We start from the raw sequence: 25,103 nt of genomic DNA, 5'->3' as shown, positions 1-25,103 counted from the left end.
ATCTATCTATCTATCTATCTATCTATCTATCTATCTATCTATCTATCTATCTATCTACCTATCTGTCTTCTGTTTGTCTATCTTCTGTCTGTCCATTTATCTGTCTGTCTGTATGTCTATCTCTGCGAAACACTTGATGCCTCATGAGAGCTTGTAAATTTTGTCCTTTCCTTGTTTACCATTCAACTACCAGCCAGTGCCTCATAACAGGAAGGAAAATGACCCACCTCTCCAAGACCAAATATCTACTGAAGATAAGACAGAAGCTGTCCTTGAGTTAATGCCACTCTGCTGGCCCTATTTTCTAGGGATAGAAGGTTGGGAGTAAGCTCAGCTGGTATAAGTCAGATAGGTAGCACTAGACTGGAAGTGACCAGAGCTTTCATTAGGAATGACTTTTCTTATTTTGATGCATATCATGTGTCAAGTTCTGGGAAAGCATAAGTGAAAATCTTGTAACAACACATACATCTGTGAATACCACCATGCATAATAAGGCATAATAGGAGGAAAATCAAGATTGCACCATCCAGTCTCATCTGGATTTACTACTGTGTTCAACTCAACTGAACTGTACATTTATTCTGCTCACTCAACATTCTCAGTACCAATTATGGGCCCATTTCCAGCTACACTATCCCTCTCCCTACTATTTTGGCATCCCTAAATTGTCCATCAGAAATACCTGTGCCCTCTGTTTGAACTCTTTGGCCACAAGCAGGAATCCTGTTCCCCCTTCTCTTCTCATGGCAGGCTTCCCCGGAATCTGTCTGAAGATGGTTTCAAGTGGGAAACTCCTTCCCTCCCATTGAATATCTCCTACTTTGGAAAGGAACCTGGAGAGCCCTCTCCAGAGATGAATCTAAGTAGGTATTCTCCTTTATCTCCCCCATCACAAACCCCATGAGGTACCTGGAGGGTCCCAGTGAGATTTGGTACCAATTGGAACTATCTACACCCCCGTCCCTCCTGGCTTTGCTGACCTACCCCTCCACCCTTTTTGTAACCAATGCACTGCTTCTTTTCCCCTCTTGTCTTAACCCTGACCTCTATATCTCCACCCCAGCAGGAGGAAGCCCAGAATTCCCCCTCCCCACTCATCTCTAACCCTTAGGTCAGGGGTGAGGAACCATCAGCCTTGAGGCCACATGTGGCCCCCTAGGTGCTCAAGTCTGAATCCAAACTTCACAGAACCAATGCCCTTAATAAAAGGATTTGCTTTGTAAAACTTGGACTGAGTCAAAAGGCTGCACCCAAGGACTTAGAAGGCCACATATGGCCTTAAGGCCGCAGGTTCCCCACCACTGCCTTAGGCTCACTCCTCCTTTCCCCAAAGTAGCTAGCTACTTTCCACCATGATCCTTTCCCTGTTGAGCAGTCATTCTATGCTTCCTGAAGACTCCTGGGTTTTGCAATCTGTCCTTCAGCTAAAACTCTTAGGACCCTTGGGCCTTTCCATCTGCATTGCAGATACACACACATAGATTCAACTTCTTCAGTCACCTCCAATACATGTTGCTGGGAGACTCCCAAATCTGATGGACTACCCAGAGACAAGGACACGAGAAATATGACTTTCAGGTAAATCAAGGGTTCTTATTTGACCACAAGATGCATGCATGTTTGTATACATATATAATGCATGTATATGTACGTACATATGTGTATATATACATATATACAAACACACATATATAATATATGCCCATTTGCAAATATATATACCATTCAAAGGTTAGTATCCCACTTATGACATTCCCATACTTGGGGATTCAAAAGGACATTCTATCTGGCAGTCCCTGCCTCCTGGTAGCCCTATATCCATCAAGATACTGAGACTTTGGACAGTTCTGTAACAATTAAAATGTGGACCAAAATCTCAGGACAGAATCCTAGGGATAGCTTGTCAGTAGCCACTGTTCACATTCCATTGCCCCAAGGTCTCTGAAAAAGCATGTCCGTTGATTTCCCTAACCCTGTCCTCTGAAGAAACACCATGCTCTGAGTAGCTATTAATATGCTAACTAGGTAATATTTATCCTCTGAAATTTGTTCAGCACCTTAAAGCCCACACAGCTGTTGCATAAACAGATGATAAGAATGTCCTTTGTGCCAGGTGCCATGCTAGGCACTGAAAATACAAAGATGGAAAAATCTGATAGGACTGGAAGAACGTGTATGCAAGAAAGTATAGCATAAGGTATAATGGAATAGGAGCTAAGGCACAGATGAGGATGGAGCATATTTTAAACATGGAAGACAACCTGTGTGAATGGATAAGGTGAGAGGAGTTAACAGCTGGTAGTCTGGTCTGGTTAGAACACATAGCATATAAAGGGGAGTGGGATGAAATAAGACTGGAAAGGTAGACTGAGGTTGGATTTTGGTGAGTCTTGCCAGGCTTAGATTTTATCCCGTAAGCTTTAGAGGTCCATTGAAAGTTTTTTTTTTAAAAATTCAGGAGAATGATTTGATTGGACCTGTGTATTAGGAACATTAATTTGGCAACTGTGGGAAGGATGGCTTGGAAAAGAGGAGAGCCTTATATCAATGGCTATTACAACAGTTTAGGTGAAAAGTGATCAAGACTAAGGTGGTAGCAGCAGTATGAAAAGTGGGGATGGATGTGAGGTTTGATGTAGAATTAATTCGACCTAGATGTGGGGAATGTAAGAGAGAGAAAGATGGTTTTCAGGCTTGGAACTTGGGTAACTGGGAAGAAATCTGTGAGTTAAAAGAGGGGTTGGTTTTGATAGAAAGATGGTGAGTTCAGTTTTGGACAGGATGAGTTTGTGCTGGAGAGGAGCCCAGTTGTACTGTGCCTTTCTACTGCCTCACCACCCCAACAACAATCTTTTGAACTGAAGACTGAATTTTACAACCCATTTCAGAAGGTCCAACTGTCATCCCTTTTAAACCATCTACTCCAAACAAATATGCAGCTTAAAGGATGAATCAAAACTTGGATTGGAGGTTCTTAATTGTTTTCGTGTCATGAATCCCTTTGGTAGTCTGGCGAAGTCTATGGATTCCTTCTTAGAATGTTTCTAAATGCATACATTTTTTATAAAAAGGGATTACAAAGAAATCCAATTATATTGTAAACCATTGCAAAATAATAATGACAATAAAAAAGTCAAATTCACAGCCCCCAGGATAAGACCCCATCTTCTACCTCAGAGCAACATTTTCAAAGCTCTCTCAATACCCCGAGATTTGGATAAGACCTGTACACAAATAGCAATGATACAAATAAGGATGACATAGATGGATATAAGAGGTCAAACAGAAAGAAAAAGGACTGGTGAGGAAGGGTCCAGTTTGGACCATGAGGGAGGTAGGATTTCAGCTGCATTTTGAAAGAAGAGAATTTCAATAGGTAGAGATATGAAAGAGTTTGTTTCAGACCCTCCCCATTTAACTGGTTGCATTATGGACACTGATAGCATACTTAAGTTATTCTTGTGTAAGGGAATGTCTATTGGAAATGTGCATCTTCAACTAGCACCATCTAGTGTCAGTGACCAGAATTGTGAGCATTGTGCCCTGGAAAATTTTTTCAGTCATTTTTTAGTTATGTCTGACTTTTTGAGAGCCCAAATGGTAGTGAAATCCTTTGGGAATGTTGGAAGAAACTACCTTAAGGAGCATCAAGAAATATTGAGGCTGGGTTTTCTTGGCAAAGATACTGAAGTGGTTTGCCATTTTCCTTCTCTAGCTCATTTTACAGATGAGGAAATTGAGGCAAATAAGGTTAAGTGAAGTCACTTAAATGACTTCAGCCCAAGGTCACACAGCTAGTAAGTGTCTGAGGCCAGATTTGAACTCAGAAAGATACATCTTCTTGATTCCAGGCCTGGCACTCTACCCACTTCGCCACCTGGCTGCCTTTCCCCCAGAAGAATTAATGAGTCTCTAGACTAGGCTTGTAAATGCATTTACCTTATAAATGCAATCCTATTGCAACAAATAACTAAACCATCACAGAACCCACCACCCTCTAAGTATATTTTGTATTATATTTTCTCAAGTCATTACTTTGCAATTGAGCACATTTCTACTCACATATCCTTGAAAAATATTTCCACAGCTAGGCTCCAGTCTAATTTTTTTCTCTACTATCTCTGTGCCCCAGGAAAAAAAAGCACCACTGACCACTATGTGGTCTAGGCAAAATCTCAAGCTGGGAAATGAATACAGGTTGAAAGATGGCATTTCAGAGGCTGCCTCCATAGAACCGACATAGTATCATTTCCATATTCTAAAGGGTTAGATAGGCCAAGTTGGCAGCAGAGATGGTTTTAGGAGTCCTCTATAGAGCAGGGGACTGATCTGGTCTTAGCACAGGAGGAGATGAGCTATTTGTCACCGTGATAGATGAATGCATCTGGAGTTTCTAAAAACAAACCAGTCCAGGTTTTCTCCATTTCCAAAAATGTTTACTTCTAAGTAGGTCAAAGTTTTCCCAAAGTGGGACAGGCAGAGAAAAGTGACAGCCTGTCACTTTGGCACTCTAAATAATTCAGGAAGACTCAAGGAGGAGAAAAAGAGAGACCCAATGGCCAAAAGAGATGGCATTCTGAAGCAGATGCCCCGTTTCACCTTGGCCACTTCCAGCAGTCAATCAGATTCAATTATTGTCACATTTCTGATGTGTTAAGTAGAGAGTGGGATTTGCTTCAGTGCAAAATGGCTGAATTGTATACTGTGATCAATCAAGCAACACACATTTATTAATTGCCTACTCTGATCTCCTACTTCTTTAGGTATCCATGTGTAAGGATACTCTATTCATCTATTACTGCTCAACTTGGTGGTAGTAGCTTGAATTAAAAGCACAGAGCCTAAAAGGAACCATCTGGTCTCTAGAGGGCAGATTTGCAAATTCAGAGAATCATTTTATCATATCCTTATAAGGGTAGCCAAGAATTGACTACAGATCCACACCCAGGAATTCAGTGGCCAATGCAAAAAGGCCAAGAGCAAGAAGAGGCCAAAGTGGAAAGAAAGCTGAACCAGAAGTCAGTAGGCCTGGGTTCTAGTGATGACTTTATGCAACCTGCTTCCCCATTCTGTGCTTCAATTTCTTCATTTGTCAAATGAGGGGATTGGATTAAGGGATTGCTTAGGTCCTTTTCAGTTTGAATATATTATAGTTCCATGGTCTGTGGATTTGGAGTTCATCTTGTCTGTCTTTTTACTTCTGAGAAAATATATCAGAAACCAGAGAATCCAGACTCCAGAGAAAGATATAGGGTCATAGGATTTGGAGCTGGAAGGGGTCACGGGATTCTCCATCCTAAGTCACAGCTTTTACAGTTAAAAAATTCTTCCTTACATCTAACCTCCATATTTCTTACTGCTGTTTAAGGTAGTTTCTTCAAACATTCCCAAAGGACTTCTGAACCATATCTAGTAATTTTGATGCTTGGGACAAGCACTGTTAAGGTATCTTCAACCATGTGAAGGGAGGAACCTTGCTAATGGTCCAGTGAGGGAGGTCCTGGGACATTGTCTTGTGGGAGGAGAAAGAGACCCCAGGACCTTTACTCAAGGGATGGGGGGTACTGACCCCTGTGGAGAAGATCCTGGGATAGCCTGTGGCCACTGCTGGGTAGAAGCAAGGAAGAACTGGGCTACAGAGGAGCTCACCTGTTGTGTGACTGCTGGAGGATTAAGAATACCGGCTGGTACCTTTTTAGTTAACTAATTATTCTTGCTAACTAGTTTATATGCTGCTGAAAGAGTGAAAATATATGTACATATATATGGTCAAACTATAAATGTAACAAAATTTAAAAGTGTGAATTATTGTTAAATAGTTCTCTTAAATGTTTTATACCCTCTAAATTTCAGTACTCTGTGGCAAAGCCCTAGTTATCCCTCCTTAGTTATGGCTCTGAGGGTCTACTGGGAACAGCTGTTCACTGCCTTCCACAAATAACTTTGCAGAAGCCTGAAGATAGAAGATCAATTTCTGTTTCCCTAGGGATAGCACAAGAAGCTGCTGTTCTGTTCGTGATTAAAGAATTGGTGCCTCTCATAGTTAAGCGAAGGTCTTCTCCTTCTTCCTGGAGAGAAGCAATATGTTAATTATCTCCTGGCCCACTTGTTGGGGGACGCCTTAATTTTTCAGTATTATTGGGTGGGACTGAAGGGGAGCAGGGAAGGGAAAGCAATACAATATAGCTCTGTCCCAGGCCTGGCCCGGGACAGGTCAGTAGGAAAGAATGCTTCATGTCACCAGCTAACCTGTGTACGCAGCCCTTTGGGGGCACGGGTAAAAGGAGATGAAGAGCTGGGATAATTTTTCTACTCGTTTGAAAGCTTTCTATGTATAAGACTGCAATTTCACTTTGGCTTGAAGTTATAATCAAGTCCAAATGACAGAGTTAGAGGGCAGGGAAGGATGAGACAAATCTTGACCACTGCCCACCCCCAGTGAGGTAAGATTAGGCTCCTGAAAGCACCATAGACCACGGGCTGGGGCCTCTGCCTGATTTCCTTACTTATTTTCAGTTCTGGACAGACAAGAAGTCCTAAACAGGCAGGGTGCATATCCAAGAGGCTAGGCAACTTGGCAGAGTGTCCCAGGCCTCAAGCCACTGCTGTAAAAACACTAACCAGGTGGGTCACCAGGGCCATTGGACCATTGTACTCAGGGGGAGGACAGGGTTTCCAGCCAGGCCCTAGCAAAAGGAAAGCTTTTGGGAAAGATATTTTCTGCTGGGCATCACCTTCACCATGGTTGGAGATAGCAGCCAAACTTTCCTATGAATTTTAAACTCAAATCTCTGAGTCCATCACCTCTTATGTCCCCTGTCTCTGGACAACATGGGGCACTAGAAGCCACTGTGAAATCACCCATTTTCTGCGTAATAGAAGTCTGGACCTCAGCTGCCAGTTAAGGACTTCTGCACAGGTACAGGCTGAAGAGACATGATTAGATAGAAGTTTATGTGAAAAAAAAATCTTAGGGCGGTAGTAGACAAAAAGTTTATTTTGAGTCAACAGTGTTGACAGCAGCCTCCGAAAACTTATACAGCTCTCCCTTCCACATCGCGACTTTCCTTATTGTGGTTTTGATATATTGCTGGTCAGCAATAAGAAGCAATAAGAAATTAAGTGGGCATTTTTGGGAGTTTTGTAGAAGCTGCAGATAACACGCAAAGGCCAGCAGACAACACAGAAAAAATTTAGAAACTCAGAAACGCATAAAATGTAAGTATAGTATTGTATAATATCAACCCAAATTTTACAATAAAGTACTATAAACACTATAAACTATAGAAGAAAAAGTCAGACTTCTTCTCTGATACGAAGAGTAGGCCAAAAAAAAATTTACACCAGATTTTCCAGATCGAGGGTAAAGGGGGGCTGCGCCCCTAACCCCTGTGATGTGGAAGGACAGACTGTATAACCTTAGGCTGCATCAAGAAGGATCATAGTATCCAGAAGAAGAAATGCAATTGATAGTTCCACTGAATTCTAGGCTGGTCAGACCCTATCTGTAGTACTGTGGTCAGTTCTTCTGCTAATAAGATTACTTCGTCTAGCTGACCTCTAAGGAAGCTTTTAGCTCTAAGGCTATGATTTCTTTCTTTGTTTCTTTTTTTTTTCTTTTTTTTGCGAGGCAATCGGGGGTAAGTGACTTGCCCAGGATCGTGTCAAGTGTCTGAGGCCAGATTTGAACACAGGTCCTCCTGACTCTAAGACCAGAGCTCTATCCACTGCCCCACCTAGCTGCCCCCAAAGCTACGATCCTGTGGCTTGTCTAGGATAGCAAAAGGAAAAGGGAATTATTCTTTCTTGTTGAGTAAGGAGGCCCTTAGAAAACAGTGTGAAAGAAAATGTCCCTTGGCTTGTGCCTTCTAGGCTAAACCGCTGATGAGGTCAGGAGATGACTTTCTGCATTTACTATGTTAAACAACTGTTTGGATTTTCAGATGCACACCTTCAGACTTGAGTTATTATAAACTTACAGGACCTCAGCTGAACAAAAGATTAAAGAGAAAGCCTCTGAAAGGAAGGAAGGGAGGGAACAGATAGAGAAAGAAATATAGGACTACATATATTTGGTGCAGAGTACTGAAATTTAGAGGGTATAAAACATTTAAAAGAGCTATTTAACAGTATTTCACACTTAAATTTTGTTACATTTATAGTTTGACTATATATACGTGCATGTATACATATATGTGTGTGCATGTATACATATACACACAGAGTCCTGTAGAAACCGGAGCAAGTTCAGAGCAAACCCTTGGCTTGGAGGATAGGGTGAGCTAGGACAGGGCCACAATCTAGTTGAGTTGAGAGTTAGAAATGAGGAACTGGAACAAAGCCGGTGCTTCTTTGGAAAGCCAGGAGACCTATGCCTAGGATGGGCATGGGGGGAAGGGTGCTGGCTTTGAAATAAGAAAGATCTATGTTTGAAAGCTGGCTCTGCTAACAGCTAGTTATATGACCTCGGGCAAGGCAGTGAACTTCTCAGGGCCTCAGTTTCCTCATCTATAAAATGGGAGATTTGAACCAAATTATCTCTCTTTGTTGCCTAGGCCTGGAATTCTCTCCCTCCTCATCTCTGCCTCCTGGCTTCCCTGTTGGCTTCCTTCAGGTCCCAGGTAAAATCCCACCTTTTGCAAGAGGCCTGTCCCTATCCCTCTTAATGCTAATGCCTTCCCTCTAAGATTATCTTTAATTTGTATTATCCATTTCTGATTTGTACATAATTGTTTGTATGTTGTCTTTCTCATTAGATTTTGAGCTCCTTGACAGCAGAGACTATTCTTACCACCCCTTCTTTGCACCATTGGCACTTAGCATAGCTCCTGGCACATTTGTTGTTGTTGTTGAGTTGTTTTTCAGTCTGGTCCAACTCTTCTTGACCCCATTTGGGGTTTTCTTCAGTATCTCTGCCATTTCCTTCTCCATCATTTTACAGATGAGGAAACTGAGGCAGACAGTGTGACTTGCCCAGGGTCACACAGCTAGGAAGTGTCTGAGACCAGGGTTGAACTCAGGAAAATGAGTCTTCTTGACTCCAGGCTGGGCACTTTATCCACTGTGCCTCGTAGCTGTCTCCTGGCCCACAGTGGGCACTTAATAAATGCTGGTTGACTTCACTATAATCCTATAGTTTAGCATGAGTCAGGGTAGAACTAAGAATGTAATACAGGCTTCTCAGACAGCCAGAAGGAGGAGGGTCTGGACAAGAGCAAGGCTGTCCTTTGAGAGCTAAGGGATCTCTAAATAAAACATGTCCTAAACTGGACAAAGCTACACCACGTATGCACTCTTTATACGGAACTGCCCATCTTAATGCAGGATGGATCTTTATAAAGCCCCACACTGTATGTAGCAGCACTTGTTGCATTGGTGACCACCGGTCTGGAGTACTGCAGTCAATGACCTGGTACAGAGGTGGGAATATAAGAGAAGTCAGGAGGAAGGGCAATGCCCTCTGACTTTGGGGATTGGCCAAGAAGCGATGGCAAAGGCCAAAAGCCCTTTCTCTTGTCACTCAGAATGCACTTTCTTTGCCCAACCACATTATCAGTCAAGCCACAAGTATATCAAGAGGAAACAAACACAGGCAGTCCCCAAAGGGGAAGGGGGTAAAGCCCACAAGAGAAATAAGGTGGTCATTGGAAAGACTTCAGCAATTAAAACTGTCCAAAAATGGGCAACCGTTAATGAACTCCCCAAAGCATTGAAGTATAGAATGGTCGGCCATCTATTAGGAATGTTACTGTAGAGGTGATTCTTGCATTGAGGGGGACACTTGACTAACTGAATTCTGAGGCCCCTTTCTACTGGCAAGATTCTATGATTCTTTCCTCAGAAAGAATTGACTCTTCCAGGTACTTAATACATCATATAGATGATTCCTTGCTCCCTAAAATAATATGAGAGGTAGCATGATTCAATATAAGGAACATTGGGTCCTATATATAGAAGACCTAGGTTTAAGCCTCGGTTCTGCGATTTAATCCCACGTGACCTTGAAAAAAGTCACTTAACAATCTTCTTGAACCTGAGTTTTCCCATCTGCAAAATGGGAACAAAGAGTTTTGTATCATTATGAACAATGAAATAACAAATCTGAAAGTCCTTTGTAACTTGAAACTGCTATATAACAACAACAAGGGCTAGCATTTATATATTGCTTTAAGGTTTGCGAAGCGCTTTCTCAGAAGAAATGTGAGATGAGCAAATTTAGAGAATCCACCCCAAATGTTCACATGGATTATATGTGCCCAACCTGTGGTAGGGCATTCCGAGCTCGTATTGGTCTGATCAGTCGGACACACAGTAACTTGACTCTAACACAGAGATGTCATGTTGGTCCTCTTTGACAGCAAAGGACAACAATAAACCAACCAACCAACCACCAACCAGCAAAGGGCTTTACACGTTAGCTCATTTGAACCTCAAGACAACCCTATGAAAAAGGATGCTATTATTATCCCCTTTTTCCAGATGAGGAAACAGGCTGAGAGGGGTTCAGTGACTTGCTCCCAGGTCACATAACTAGTGAGAATCTGAGTCAGGATTTGCATTCAGGTCTTCCTGACTCCAAGACCAGCATTCTACACACTGAGCCAACTAGTTGCCTATATAAATAAATGTGATCCGTCCTTATTGTTACCAGAATTCTCCCTTTATTTGATTATTAACAAAGGGTAAGAGGGCCAGCTGTTTTCTATTTATTGAGAGAGGTATTAAGATTCTGGAATGAGAACTCCTTTCTTGGACATTCCAGCACAGGCCCTTGGGACTCTTCTGGGGAATACCACCTCAGCACCCCATTCTCTTAAGGCAATAAAAAAACCAAGTTGAAATGTGAGCCATTTAAGGCAGAACCACCGAGGTCAGATCCATATATCATGGGCTCGTTGTTTTACAGTTCTAGAACTGGCAGGGCCCTCGGAACCCACACAGTCCAACAATCTCTCCCCTTCTGAAGAAGTGTGGGGCTGGTTGGGAGATTTTGGCTACATTAAGTGGAGGATGCACTTTCTGTGTGAGGCACCAAGGAGAAAGTGAAGGTTATATGAATGCATGTATGAGCTTGTATTTGTGTGCTTATGTATTCGCATGTCAGCATACGCTTTCAAAAAATAGTAAATTCTTTATCCAGCATTCTTTTTTTGCAGGAGAGCACAAATAATATCTGTTGGTCAATTTCTCAAGCAGCACTTTGTCCAGCTCATCTTCTTTCCTATCATATCTCATGTATCTTGCTTATTTGTATACGTGTGCTATTGCGTCCCTCCCAGTAGACTGTATGCTTCTTGAGGGTGGGCACTATGCCAATATCCCCAGCCCCTAGAACACTGCCTTGCATGTGAAAAGTGCTTATTCAAGGTTCACTGAATTGAACTGTGTATTTTCTCTCCTTTTGAAGAAAGAAGTCGCAGGTTCACAGACACAGATCTGGAAGAGGCCTGAGGAAACGGAGGGCTGGAGAAGTGACTTGACAAAGGTCATACAGGTAGAAAGCTTGTGTAAAGATTTGAATCCGGGTCCTCTGATGCCAGGATCAGTGTTCATTATCCTTCCAGGGTCAGTTTTGAATCAACTAGCAAAGCTATAGGGGTGATTTTCAGTTAAATCTCCTATATTAAAATTATTTCAAGCATCAGTGTGATGATTTACTCTTTCAGAGTTTCTCCTGTTTGAGCACCATCCTTGGTACTGTCTGGCCAGCCTAGGCTAGTGAGAAGATGGGAATAGTAGCTTAGAACAGAATGGCACAGGTGGGCGGAGGGGGAGTCCCTGAGATTGTGCTTTGTGAGACTGGGTGGGCCGCTCCACTTATGTTCCAATAACGCTCTGTGACAGAGCTGTCATGATCATGGCCTGCACGGCTACATGCGGCCCGTGCCATTCCCGAATATAGCCTGAACCTCATTAAAATGTAATTGAGAAATGTTTAAAAGATAAATAAAAGTAAATTAATACAAAAACCCAAATATGCTAACCTTTTGTCTCTTTTGCAATCCTACATATTTTATGCATTTAAAAACCTTATCCTGGGAAGGGGCCCCTCATCACCTCATGCCTGGACTATTACAAAGAAGCTTTTAGCTGGTCTCCCTGCCTCTAGACTTTCCCCACCCCAGCCCATTCTCCACTTGGCTGTCAAATTAATCTTCCTAAAGCACAAGTCTGACCATATCATTTCCCTTCCCCCAACAATTCAATAAACACCAAGGGTTTCCAATCACCTTCAGGATTAAATATAAAGTACGCTGCTTAGCATTCAAAGCTCTTTACCACCTGGCCCCCTCCTACTTTTCTACTCTTCTTATGCCTTATTTCCTCCTTCTCCCCCAATCTTGAAGCCAGAAATATGCCTTACTCACCCATTCCCCACCCCCAATCTTGAAGCCAGAAACACCGGCTTCCTTAACTGTTTTTCAAACAAGATACTCCATTTCCCGACTGTCCCCTATATCTGAAACTCTCTGTCTCTCTCTTCATCTTCACCTCCTTGCTTTTCTAGCTTCCTTCAAGCCTCAACTAAAGGTACAATAAACCTTTCCTGATCCCCCTCATTGCTAGTGCCTTTCCTCTATTGATTATCTCTAGTTCATCCTATATATTTTTTGTTTGTACATAATTATTTGCAAGTTGGCTCCCCCATCAGACTGCGAGCTTCTTGAGAACAAAGACTGTCTTTTTGCTTTTCTTTGTATCACTAGTGCTTAGCATAGTGCCTGGCACATAATTAACCCTTAATAAAGACTTGTTGACTTGACTTGTTCCTACTTCAATGGCCTTGCTTCTATCTTGCTCTCCTAGTTTCTTCCTGGTCCCCCTGAATACAAATTTAATCACTGCTTTTTCCCATCTCAGCACCGTCCTCTCACTTAGATGAGCTGTATCTATTCCTGAGCCCCTTCCCTGGTTCCTGGTGTCTTCCGATCTGACAGCTGTCCCATATGTCTCTGATACTTACCCTTGTTCTCAACTCTCCTTCAAGTGGCTATTTGCAGCACAGCTCCAACTATATCAAAGTTCATCTATGGATGGTGTGGGAAAAGCACTGTGAAAGACTTAAAATATAATGCTAATGCCAGTCATCAACCTCATTGTCCTCATCATTATCAAGCCCTGGCAACATCTGCTTGGAGCTGACAATTCCAGGTTTTGACTGAGTTTTCCACCTACTGATGCAATTGAGCCCAAGCTTCTAAGCAAAGCTGCTTCTTCCTCAATTGAACTGAGAGGGGTTTCTTCAATACTTCCTTAGAGAAGCAAGGCTGTAGCAAGATGATCTCATTCTCTCAAAAAACATCTCTCTTCTTATTTGAAAGACAGACTAAGAGAAAATTAGGGTAAACTACAGCAGGTGTGCCATAGGTTGGTGAGGGGCACATAAGAGGTTTTTAATAAATACCTGTTGATTGACTGACACATGAAAATTAATCATAGAATCATGGAATCTCAAACTTGTAAGGAGTTTTAGAACTCATAACCCCCACCTCCCCTCTGTTTTATGGATAAGAAAGCTGAGGTCCAGGGAAGAAAGTAACTTGTTCTTTGTCATGAACACAGTCACGCACAGTGTGAGGAAATACTACAATGAGTGGGGAGGGGTCTTAGAATCAGGAACCCCAAAGTACTCAGCCACAAAGTTTCACAGAAGTGGCCTGTGCCTGGTTCCTCCTCAGTCTATCCCCTTGCTGCCTGGCAATTCAGGTGCAGAATTATTGCCTAGATATCCTGGAGCCTAGGGAGGCCCCCCTCCCCTTCCTGATTTTAGTTTTGTATAATTGAAAGAACCCAGGCTCTATCCACAGAAGAGTACGGTTCAAATCCTGCCTTAGGCACTTACTACCTGTTTGGCCTTGGACAAGTTGATTCCCCATCACAGGTAGGCCTCACTTTCCGTATCTGTAAAATGGGGGGGGGGTTCAGGGGCAGCTAGGTGGCACAGTGGATGGAGCTCTGGCTTTGAAATCAGGAGGACATGAGTTCAAATCCAGTCTCAGACACACGACACTTACTAGCTGTGTGACCCTGGGCAAGTCACTTAACCTCAATAGTCTCACCAAAAAGTAAAATGAATAAATAAATTTAAAAAATGAGGGGGTTGTACTCAATGATTTATGAGGTCTACTCTAGCTCTGGATATATGACCTTGTTTCAATTCTTGCCTCCCAGTAGTGATAGTATTGAAGCCTCAAAACAAACAAACAAAAAAAACACTTTCATTTAGGTACTATCTATTGTAAATAGATCCTCACCACCAGCCCCCTTGCTTTTTTTGTTCCAATTCCTTCTTAGTTTTCAGGACAGAGATTAAGGGATGAGAATGGAGTGGCCAACCTTCATCTTTCCTAAAGGCAGAAGTTAGTTGTAAGGGAATTACAGCAATGCGACTTACCCTCGCCATCTAGTGGCGAAAAGAGGGAAGTTGGGCTCTTGGAATACAGAACTAAGAAAGCAATGGCAGTGGATGGTTGGTGTGGACATCCACGGTTTAAATCAGGCGTTCTTAACCTTTTTTGGGTCATGGATCCCTTTGTCAGTCTGATGAATCCTGTGGATTCCTTCTTGGAATATTTAAAAAAATAATCGAAGGAAATGCTCAATTTCAATTAGAAGTTAGTAATAATAAAAGCAATCACGTATGTAGTGCTTGAAGGTTTGCAGAGTGCCTTACAAATGTTATCTTGTTGGACCCTCAGAGCAACCCTGGGAGGTAGGTGCTATTATTATCACCCCCATTTTATAGACAAGGAAACTCCTTTCTCACATGCTGAGGCACCCCTTTTTCCTTGCCAAGGCCAACCCTGCTCCATGCAAGAATGATTTAATTCCGTACAGTCTTCTTCAGTGGATTGTCCCTTTTGTCAACTCACTCCTCTTCCATCTTTTCTTATCTACTGGCTGCCTACAAAAATACCTATGTCTTCTCCAGTGGATCAATCCTTCTATCATCTTGACTTTCTCACTGATTCATGGCTCCCTATCTACTGGCTGCTTCAATACTGCCTACAAAAAGGCCCATCCTCAAATTTCCATCCTAAAAAAACCTGACGCTCCATCCATTCCTGCTATTTCTCCTGTAGTAGCTTCACTCTTTGTTTTGTTTTGTTTTGTTTTTAGGCAATTGGGGTTAGGTGACTTGCCCAGGGTCACGCATCTAGTAAGTGTCAAGTGTTTGGTCTGAGGCTGGATCTTCATTCAGGTCATAGCTACCAACCATAGATGTTCCAGGCTCTGTCCTGGGCTCTCTTCTCGCTCTATTTCACTTGGTCATCTCACCAGCTCCTATGGATTCAGTTATTGTCTTTATGCTAATAACTCTCAAATCTAATTATCTAGCCCTAAACTCACTGCTGACCTCTAGTCTTGCATTTCCAACTGCCTATTAGACATTTCAAATTGTATGTCCTGTAGACATCTTAAACTCACCATGTTCAAAATTGAATTAACTGTCTTTCCCCCCAAACCTTCCCTACTTCCAAATTTCTATAACACTATCAAGTCCTAACCACCACCCCCTACCTGACACACTTATCACCTAGGTATTATTCTTTACTCCTCATTCTCTCTCACCCCTCCATATTGAATCTGTTGCCAAGGCCTGATAATTTTGCCTTTTGTAAGATTTCTCACGTATCCCCCTTCTCTCTCTGATACTGCTACCAACCTGGCAAAAGTACTTATCTCCTCACACCTGAAACTGTTGAAAAAACCTCCTGGTTGGTCGGCCTGTCACAAATTGCCCCACTTTTGTCCATCTTCCATTCAGCCACCAAAGTGATTTTCCAAAAGGGCTCCCTTACTCAATGAACTCCAGTGGCTCCCTATTACCTGCCCACATCCCACCCACCTTCTTACACCTCACCACATATGCTCTTTGATTCAACAAGACTGGACTCCTTTTGATTCTTCAAATAAGGCACTCTATCTCCTGACTCCAGGCATCCTGTCTGTCCCCCATGCATGGAAGGCTCTCCCTCTTCATCTCCACATCCTGGCTTCCCTGGCTTTCAAGTCCTAGCCAAAATCCCATCCACAGATAGTCTTTCCTGATCCCTCTTAATTTTAGTGCCTTCCCTCTGTTGATGATTTCTCATTTATCCTGAGTATAACTCATTTGTGTATATTTGTTTACTTGTTGTCTCCCCTATTAGAATGGGAGCTCCTTGAGGTCAGGCATTGTCTTTTACCTTTTTTGTATTCCTAGCACTTAACACGATGCCTGGTATATAGAGCACTCTTATTAGGCATTTAGAACATTTTTTTCATAGGAATATTGATAGCTTTGATTTCTTCCTCTGAAAACTGCTTGTTCATATCCTTTTACTATTTATCATTTGGGGAATGGCTTTTATTTTATACATTTGGCTCAGTTCCCTACATGTTTGATAATTGAGACCTTTATCAGAGAAACTTGCTGTGAAATCCCCCCATTTTTATATTTTTTTCCTAATTTTGCTTGTATTGATTTTGTTTGAGCAAAACCTTTTTAACTATATGTAATAAAATAATCCATTTTACCTCCTGGGAACCTCTCTATCTCTTGTTTTCTCGTGAACTCTTCCTCTATCCATACATCTGACAGATAATTTCTTACATACTCCTCTAATTTACTTATGATATCACCCTTTAGGTCTAAATTACATACCCATTTTAAGTTTATCTTGGCATATGGTGTGAGATATTGGTCTACAACTCATTTCTGCCAGACTACTTTCCAGGTTTCCCAGCAGTTTTTTTTAATCAAATAGTGAATTCTTGCCCCAATAGTTGGGATCTTTGGGTTTATCAAGTACTAGGTTACAGTGCTCATTTGCTTCTATATATTGCATATCTAATCCATTCCATTGATCAATAATTTTATTTCTTACACAGTACCAAATTGATTTCAAGATTATGTCTCTGTAATATAGTTTAAGATCTGGTACTGCTAGGCACCCTTCCTTTATGTTTAAAAAATTGATTTCCTTGATATTCTTGACATTTTGTTCCTCATTGAAGGTGCTTTCATAATGGGCATTGCCTTAGTCAAACTGAGACCTGTTAAAGACCTTAGCTTTAAAGGACCAAGGTCTCCCACTACATTCGGAGCCATCTCCAGTCATCCTGATCTATATCTTGCTATATCTAGAACCCAGATGGTTCTAGAGGAGAAAGTGAGGCAGGTGACTTTGCACAGTCCTCCCTCACTTAAATCCAATTCACTTGCAAGTCATGGCATCATCTTCCTGACGTCATGGTCCTCTTCAAGAACAAAGGACAAACAACAACAACAACTGACTGACTGAGAGTGAGAGAAGATAAGTGATTAAGCTCAGGAACACGCAGCTACTGTCTGTGGGTGGATTTGAACTCCGTTCTTCCTGACCCTAGGTTCAATGCTATATCTATTGCACCATCTAGCTATGAAAAAAACTATCTATTTTTTTCTCATCTAAGTTTGTGGATCCTCTGAAAATTATCTAGTCATCCTTTGTGGGTCTGTGAATGCTTCTGATTTAAAGGATTCTTCATCTGGTAGAGTTATACAAAAAAACATGAGGCTTGTAATCTGGGGATCTGGGCTTGACTACTCCGCTATTGACTCCCTTAGAGAGAGGAAGCTACCTGGCACAGTGGATAGAATGCTGGTCTCCGAGTGTCTGACACTGGTCAGATACTGACTAGCTGTGGGACCCTGGGCAAGTCACTTAACCTCTGTCTGCTTCAGTTTCTTCATCTGTAAAATTGGGATGATAATAGTATCTACCTCCCAGGGTTATTGTGAGGATCAAATGAGGTAATTATCACATAGTACTTAGAACAGTGTCTGGCACATAGTAGGTGCTTAATGAATGCTTGTTTCCTTTCTTCTTTTCCTGAATAAGCCCCACCCTCTCTTCCCTTGTTCCCCCCATCCTCTGCTCCCAGCAAGTTATTTTTCTGGAACTCAGCTTCTTCATTCATAAAATGAGGGTGATGGATTACATGATTTCTAAGTCTTTCTAGCTTTAAAGCCTACGATCCTAATGACACCAAGGATGCCCTTGGTGACTCTCTGGAAATACAAGTAGTGCATGCATGCGTGCGTGTGTGTGAAGCTCACTTCTTAGATCTAAAATCTTTGTTGGGCTACAAGCATAGGTTTCAACATGTTCCAGAAATTTCTATTGATGCTATTGGGTTTCCTGTCTCCATCCGTCAACTTGGGGGCTCTCTAAAGGCAGTACCATCATCTCCTCCATCACATGAGGATCTCCCATAATAGTGATAACAAACACAAATCAGTCACATTTTTATAGTGATCTTCACTTTACAAAAGCACTTTCCTCACAACAACCCTGTGAGAAAGACAATGCACGTATGTCCATTGTGCAGGGGCTGTGCCTTTTCCTCCTTCTCCTGTTCCTTTCCCTGGAACATGTCTACACACCAGGGGCACTGGGTCATTGACTGCTGGACCGGTGAGAAAGAAACTTGAATAACTGTGAAGCTCTAGAGAGGCTGTGGGTTCTAAGCTCTATCCTATATGTACCTCTAGATTCTCAAGCATCAGTGCCTACCTCCTTTAGGCCTCTACTGATTTAGCCTGTAAAGTGGTGCTAAATCCACCACACTAACTTTCAAGGCTAAAAACACAACCACTCTTTAGCTTGAAGTTGAGACTAAATCATAGCCAGAAATTTAGGCAGAGCCTGAATTTAGCCAGAAATTTAGGTGGATCCATTGCATATGTGTTTAGACAGTGGTTGTGGGAATTGTCTAGTTTGGGATAGAATTCCCTGGAAAAAGGAGGTTGGGCCTTCTTATACGGAGCATACAGTAGAATCCATAATGAATCCAAGAACAGAAAACTTTAGCCCTGACTCTTTTGGTTCTGGTTGTACTATACTATTATATTTGCATTTTCATTACAAGGGAGGGAAGGCAAGAGAGTGATCAGCTTCTAGATTTATAGATTCTTGTTCATCTCTTGTTATTTCTAGTCTCCTCCGTTCTGCATATTCATCATCATTAAAGGACTCTTCCCTTACATTCCTGGGACACCCAAGCAAGGCTGAACTCAGGAATCCTCTTAAGATCCCCTCCTGCCTTAATTATTCCTGATACTTGACCTGACATTTACCACCCCCTTCTTAACAATGTGCACTTTATTCTTAGTACTTAGATAAGACAATTTGTGAGAAATTTTTGCATATTTCAAAATTATCCCTACTTCCCATTCCCATGATAAGCCATTTCCCCGACCCACATAGCCCACAACTGTGTCCATGTCACCCCTTCTGCTCAAGGGGTATTTCTAAGTTCTTGGTTCCAGGTGACTGAAGCAGGTAAGATTCAGAGTAAAAATAGGAGCAGCAAGTCTGGAAGTGACTTTTAAGGGACAGCTGCCGCAGATATATTAATAAATGGGACCTAATCTAGAAGGCAGCAGGGGTAGTGAATTAGGGGTCCCCTAATTCATTAACTTGCTAAATTTCCTTCTCTGGTCCCAAATTTCCTTAAACCAGTCCCCAACCTGATCTACTATGGGGACTTCCTATTGCTTCTATAATAAAATATAAATTCTTCTATTTAGAATTTAAAGTCATTTTCAACCTTGCTTCTATCTATATTTCCAGCCTCACTGGAAATATGGATTTATTTCCCTCCTAGAATTATTCAGTTTAGTCAAACTAGACTTCTTTCTGTTCCTCACATACAACATTCCATTTCCTATCTCCATGTGTTTGCATTGGTTGATCCCCATGCTTGAAATGCATGCCTTCATCTTCTCCACCTACCAGAGTCTCTCTCTCTTCCTTCAAGACATGTCTCAAGTGCCCCTTTCAGCCTCGTTCCCAAACTACCTTGGATTTAAGTACTTTGTATTTACTTGTATTTATTCTCTTGATATTGCATTCTGCATAAAATCATATATGTATTTATTATCTTTTCCATTAGAATGTAAATTCCTTTATAAGTAGGGATTGTTGCATTCTTTTTGCTTGTATCCCTAGTGCCCAGTAAGGTGCTTGGCACATAGTTTATACTTAATAAGTGCTAATTGAATTATTGATCCATAAAATGACATGGTTAGACTGGTTAACCTGTCCAGCTCTTTCAGCCCCAAATTCTATGACTGTGGCTTTCACTGGTTCGTGTAGAGCATGAGGCACAGAGAAAAGGAATCAATCAGCACTTTGGGCTATGGAAAACACCCATTCCTGAGGAGCACAATTCTAAACAAACAGCCTTCCAGGGACACATAAATATGTCTCAGAGTCTCCTTGGGTGAGGCTAGGAGGAGGATGAAAAGGGATTGCTTTCATCCCCTTTTCTACCCTTACTTGGCTATGAGTTCTCTAATTTGTTCTTGACTATGGGACAAATCCTTGAGAGATGAGGGTGAGGCAATTGGCAAGTAGGGCTTGTGCATGAGCTTTGGCCAAGGATAGATGCTGCACTTTCTTCATTCAGAACTGTAGGATGTTTGAGCTTAAAAGGACTTTAGAGAAAAGTAAGTTTAATCTCATTTTACAAATGAGAAAATGGAATTCCAGAGAGTTACACACAAATCAGGAGCAGAACTGAGGTCAGAACAGACAGACTGACTCCCAGAACAGTGTCTACGACACCTACTTTCCCTTCATTATCTGAGCCTTGAAAAGGAGGAATTCAGTGGAGTTAATATGTAGTAGCTCCCTGGCTTCAGAGGCAGCTCATTCCCACCAAGCTCTGAATCCAAGGCCAGGCCACACAAGGAGCTCAGTCTTCCTTGTTTCTCTTGATTTTTCTCTAGCCCCCTCTTCCCATTCCCTCTCCCCAACTTCTCCCTCGACTCCCAATTCTCCCTACCTTTCACCAATGGGAAGAAGCAGTCCATCTCCACACTGCTTCGGGAATGGGATATGCAGAGGGCACTGCTGGGGACCAGACCCTCCTGCGGGGGGCTTCGTTCTGTGGTTCGGACTAGACACCAGCCAGGTCGCTCACTGGGTCTCTCCAACAGCTCCACGGTCTGCCCCACCTGAATGGTCAACTCACTGCTGTGGCCAGCACTGAAGTCCTGGAGCACCACGGTCAGCTCACATCCTCCAGAGAGCTGTGGGTGGGGTAAGGGTGGAGATAGAGGGTCAGAAGGAGAGGAAGAGAGGGGACAGGAGAGGCCAGAATGGAGGGAAAAGTGAGATTGTGGGGAAGGAGGAAGGGTAACGAGGTAGGGGAGGTGGGAAGGAGAAAAGGATACAGGGGGTAGGGTTAGGGGGGATGGTGAAGGGGATTCAGTGAGAAAGAAGGGTGTAAGGGAAAAGGAAGAAGTGAAGCAGAGGATAAGAAAGAGGGGGAGATGGGAGAAAGGGTACAGGGCAGGAGAGAAAAATAAGAAAAGAGAAGAAATTAAACAGGGTACTCCATCATCCAGACAAGCATTCAAACCCTCTAGCTGTATTTGAACCAAGAGTCTGGACCCTTCCCGAGTTAAATTTTTGTCTACTATTCATCCTTGGTTGGTTGAAATTGTTCTTCCTTGTTCCTTTTGCCTAGTCTCCACCTAATTGTGCCTTTAAAAGCCTTCCAAGACACAGTCCTTGACCTCCTCCAAAGGCTTTGCCCATCTCTACACCCACCAGCTCAGCTTTACTAAGGTCCATTTCTAATGAAACTCCTTCATACCCCCAAACAAGCACACACAGGCACAAGTCGACCAGAATTTTTGGAGACAATAGGGGAAAAAGATGGTTGTAATATTCTGCTGGTCACCCATGTCTCTTTGCACCCATCAGTCAAAAACAGTGCCTGAAGGAGACGCATTAGAGAATAAGGCCCCTACTCAGCAACAAGAGACAAACAATATTTTTCCATAAGTGGGAAACAGATTCATATGACTTAGTTGCAGGGGACTTGGGGAAGGGATTAGTAAGAAAGAGATTCATTTTTCATTTAGGAACAGACTGTTCCTTCCCTTTCTTCTGCCCTAGCTCTAGCTAGGGGGAGGGATGACATTTCCCCCCAAGACTAATTTTGATGTAGAACAAATAAACATGAATTGAGAGTATGGGGAAGAGAAACCAAGTTCAAATGGTGGGAAACTGAATTTTCTAAAAAGCATTTAAGATACAGATACTCAAACTTTGTCATCCTATCCTATATATCCAGCTTCCAAAATCCTTGCTTCCCCCCCCACCCCAAATCCTCCACTCCATCATCACTTCTCAAGTAAAATCTCCAAGTTTGTCCACAGATACCATCACTAAGCAGTGGGTTTTCCTCTTGGTATTGTAGTAATACTTACAGGTTTGGGAGGGGGTTGAGGAAGGACTGAAGGATTGGGTTAGGTTGAGGAAGGATTGAAAGAAGGGGTTAGGGAACAAAAGGAGATCAGTCCAAAGGCTTTATATAGTCTAGAGTTTACTACCACTGTTACTGTCAAACAGCATTTCAGAACTCTGTAGCTCTGATATTCATTCATTAATTCGCCATAATTTAAGATCTCTCTATACAAAACACTGTGCTATGTAGTCAGCTGTATATGAAAATCTGTATGACATAGTTCCTGTCATTAAGAAGATAAGACCAATACACAAACAAATATAAAACAAAGGAGCTTAAGAGATGCAAAGAAGTAAGGCCTTATGGTAGAGTGGAAAGAATTAAAGGATCTGGGTTCAGGTACTGCCCCTGAGGCTTAACCACTGGTGTGATCTTAAGCAAGTCACTTAATCTCTCTAAAATTTAGATTCCTTATGTAGGAAATGAAGGAGTTAGATTAGATAGCCCCTGATGTCCCTTCTGGTTCCAAATCTATGATCCTCTCAGTGCTAGGACAATTCAGAGGATGGACAGCTCACCACTGGCTGGGCTGTGGGGGTGGTAAGGCAGTATCAGGAAAGGCTTCATGGAAGAGATGGCATTTGAACTGGAAAGGTTTCAACAGGCCAAGGTGATTGATACACTCCAGGTATGAGGAATGGTGTGAATAAAGGTGAGGTGGTGGAAAAGTTATAGATGTCTTCAGGGAATGGGGGGCAGACTAGTTCTGAGTGTAGAGTGTAGTTTAAATGAAGAGTCGCTGCATGCACTCCCTGGTCTTGGCCTCCACCATCATCATGTTCCCAGAAAACCTCGTCACCACTAAGCTTATCCTATAAGATTGTACCAGGTTTGGTACTCAGACCTCTTCAGTACCCTCAGAACCCTCTGCCCCTCTTATTGGAGGGCAGAACAAAGAACTCCCAAAGAGTCCATTGAAAGAGGGCTCACAGATCAGCCAACTCTTCATTTCCCACTAGCTGCATTCTGATTAGATTCTACCATGCCCCCATGCCAGGTACCTTCTCTTCCCCTTCACCCCCCACATCCCCTTCAGCTTTCTTTTTGTGTTATTTTCCCCCATTAGATTGTAAGATCCTTTGCTCTCAGAAAAACATGGAAAGACTTACATGAACTGATGCAAAGTGAAATGAGCAGAACCAGGAGAACACTGTACACAGTAACAATAATATTGTATGATGATCTACTATGAATAACTGAGCTATTCTCAGCAAAACAATGATCCAAGACAACTCTGTAGGATTTTATGATGAAGGGTGCTGTCCATCTCCAGAGAAAGAACTGGTAGAGGCTGATTACAGATCAAAAATACTTTTTCTTCACTTTATTTTTCTTGTTTTTTGTTTGGTCTGTGTTTTCTGTCACAGAATGACTTACATGTAAATGTGTTTTGTATGACTACACATGTATAGCCAATGTAAAATTGCTTGCTTTCTCAATGTGGGAGGAGGGGAGGGAGGGAGAGAACTTGGAAGTCAAAATTTGAAAAAAAAAGAATGTCAAAATTGTTTTTACATGTAATTGGGAAAAAAATAAAATATTACATAAGAAACAAAAAATATTGTAAGATCCTTAAGGACAGGATTTGTGTTTATGTTTGTTATTTATACTCAGTGCTTAGAACACATAGCAGATACTTAATAAATGTTTATTGATCGACTAACTGAGAAAAGGCTGAAATGATAGGAAGGCAATGGATAGTAGAGGGTTTTGAATGCCAGGCTAAGGAGTTTGTATTATTTAGTAGGAAATGGGGAGTTGTTGACTATTTTTGAGGAGAGGAGTGCTACAGTTAGAGTTTTGCTCCAGGGAAGATTAAGAAGCTCAGAGACACAGGCTAATAGACTGATGGATTGCTAGAGTTAGAGTTAGAAGAGCCATCCAAGGGCATTTAGTCTAATCCCTTCAATTTACAGCAGAGAAAATGGAAGACCAGTGAGATTAAGTGAGTCAGTTTCATAGACATAGTGAATGACAAGGCTTGGACTTAGATTCCGGGCTTCTGACTTTTAAGTCCCTTGTTTTTTCAATGGTCAGTGGAAAGAGTATTGAATGCTTGTCCTAGATGATCTTGAAGGTCTCTTGTGCCTCTAATACATATAATCTGATTTTGGGGGGGTGGGGGTGTGTGAAATGAAATAATTTACAAGGAGAGTCTGGAGCAGGGAGATGTGTTAGGTTATACCAAGATGAGTGTTAGAATGAAGATGGAGGCCATAAGAATGTTATGGGAAGGATGGAGAGGAGAACTACTTCACAGTTCAAATGGACAGGACTTGTAAACTGATTGAGGAATGATGGTAAAATGTAAAGGACACTGATTTCGGAGTCAGAGGACTTGGCTCTTGGCTCTGCTCTTTACTGCCTGCTGACTTTTGGCAAGTCACATTAGCTTCTCCAAGTCTGTTTCCTCATGTGTAGAATGAGGGGATTGTACTGGGTGGATCCTGGGGTCCTTTCCTGCTCTGAGTCTAGTGTCCTATGACCAATGATTCTATGACTGGATGTAGAGCAAGAAGATGAGGTCAAGAATACTTGAACAATTGGAGCCTGGGTGACCAAGAGAATGGTGGAATCATGAATAGAAACAGAAAAGTTAGGAGGAGTCCACAGCCAACTTGGGTTGGAATATGTAGATGACCATGTTAACTAGAGAGGATGTGCTTGGGAAGAGGTCCTCTGAAAGGCCTTCTTAGTTGAGAAGCAAAATGACAGAAGAGGTTCTGTATGGTATAGCTTTTGGGGTACTGTTTCATTGAGAGCAGAAAGGACATTTGAGGTTAGTAAGAGGAGGGGCAGGAGTAGAGTCA

At 42.1% G+C, this 25,103-nt stretch overlaps 1 protein-coding gene across 1 annotated transcript in view; it reads right to left on the bottom strand.

The window, feature by feature from the left end:
- The window catches only part of KALRN (kalirin RhoGEF kinase), a 966,578-nt gene that overhangs the window by 195,579 nt on the left and 745,896 nt on the right, over positions 1-25,103 (bottom strand). Inside the window, exon 35 of the mRNA XM_027845153.1 lies at positions 20,821-21,067. Coding sequence (XP_027700954.1) covers positions 20,821-21,067 — 247 coding nt within the window. The remainder of the gene's footprint in view (positions 1-20,820; positions 21,068-25,103) is intronic.

This window comes from Vombatus ursinus, unplaced genomic scaffold (genome assembly GCF_900497805.2).
Source record: "Vombatus ursinus unplaced genomic scaffold, bare-nosed wombat genome assembly UNPS02014959.1, whole genome shotgun sequence".
NCBI lineage: Eukaryota > Metazoa > Chordata > Mammalia > Diprotodontia > Vombatidae > Vombatus > Vombatus ursinus.
This window is presented reverse-complemented; position numbering and strand designations above follow the sequence as displayed.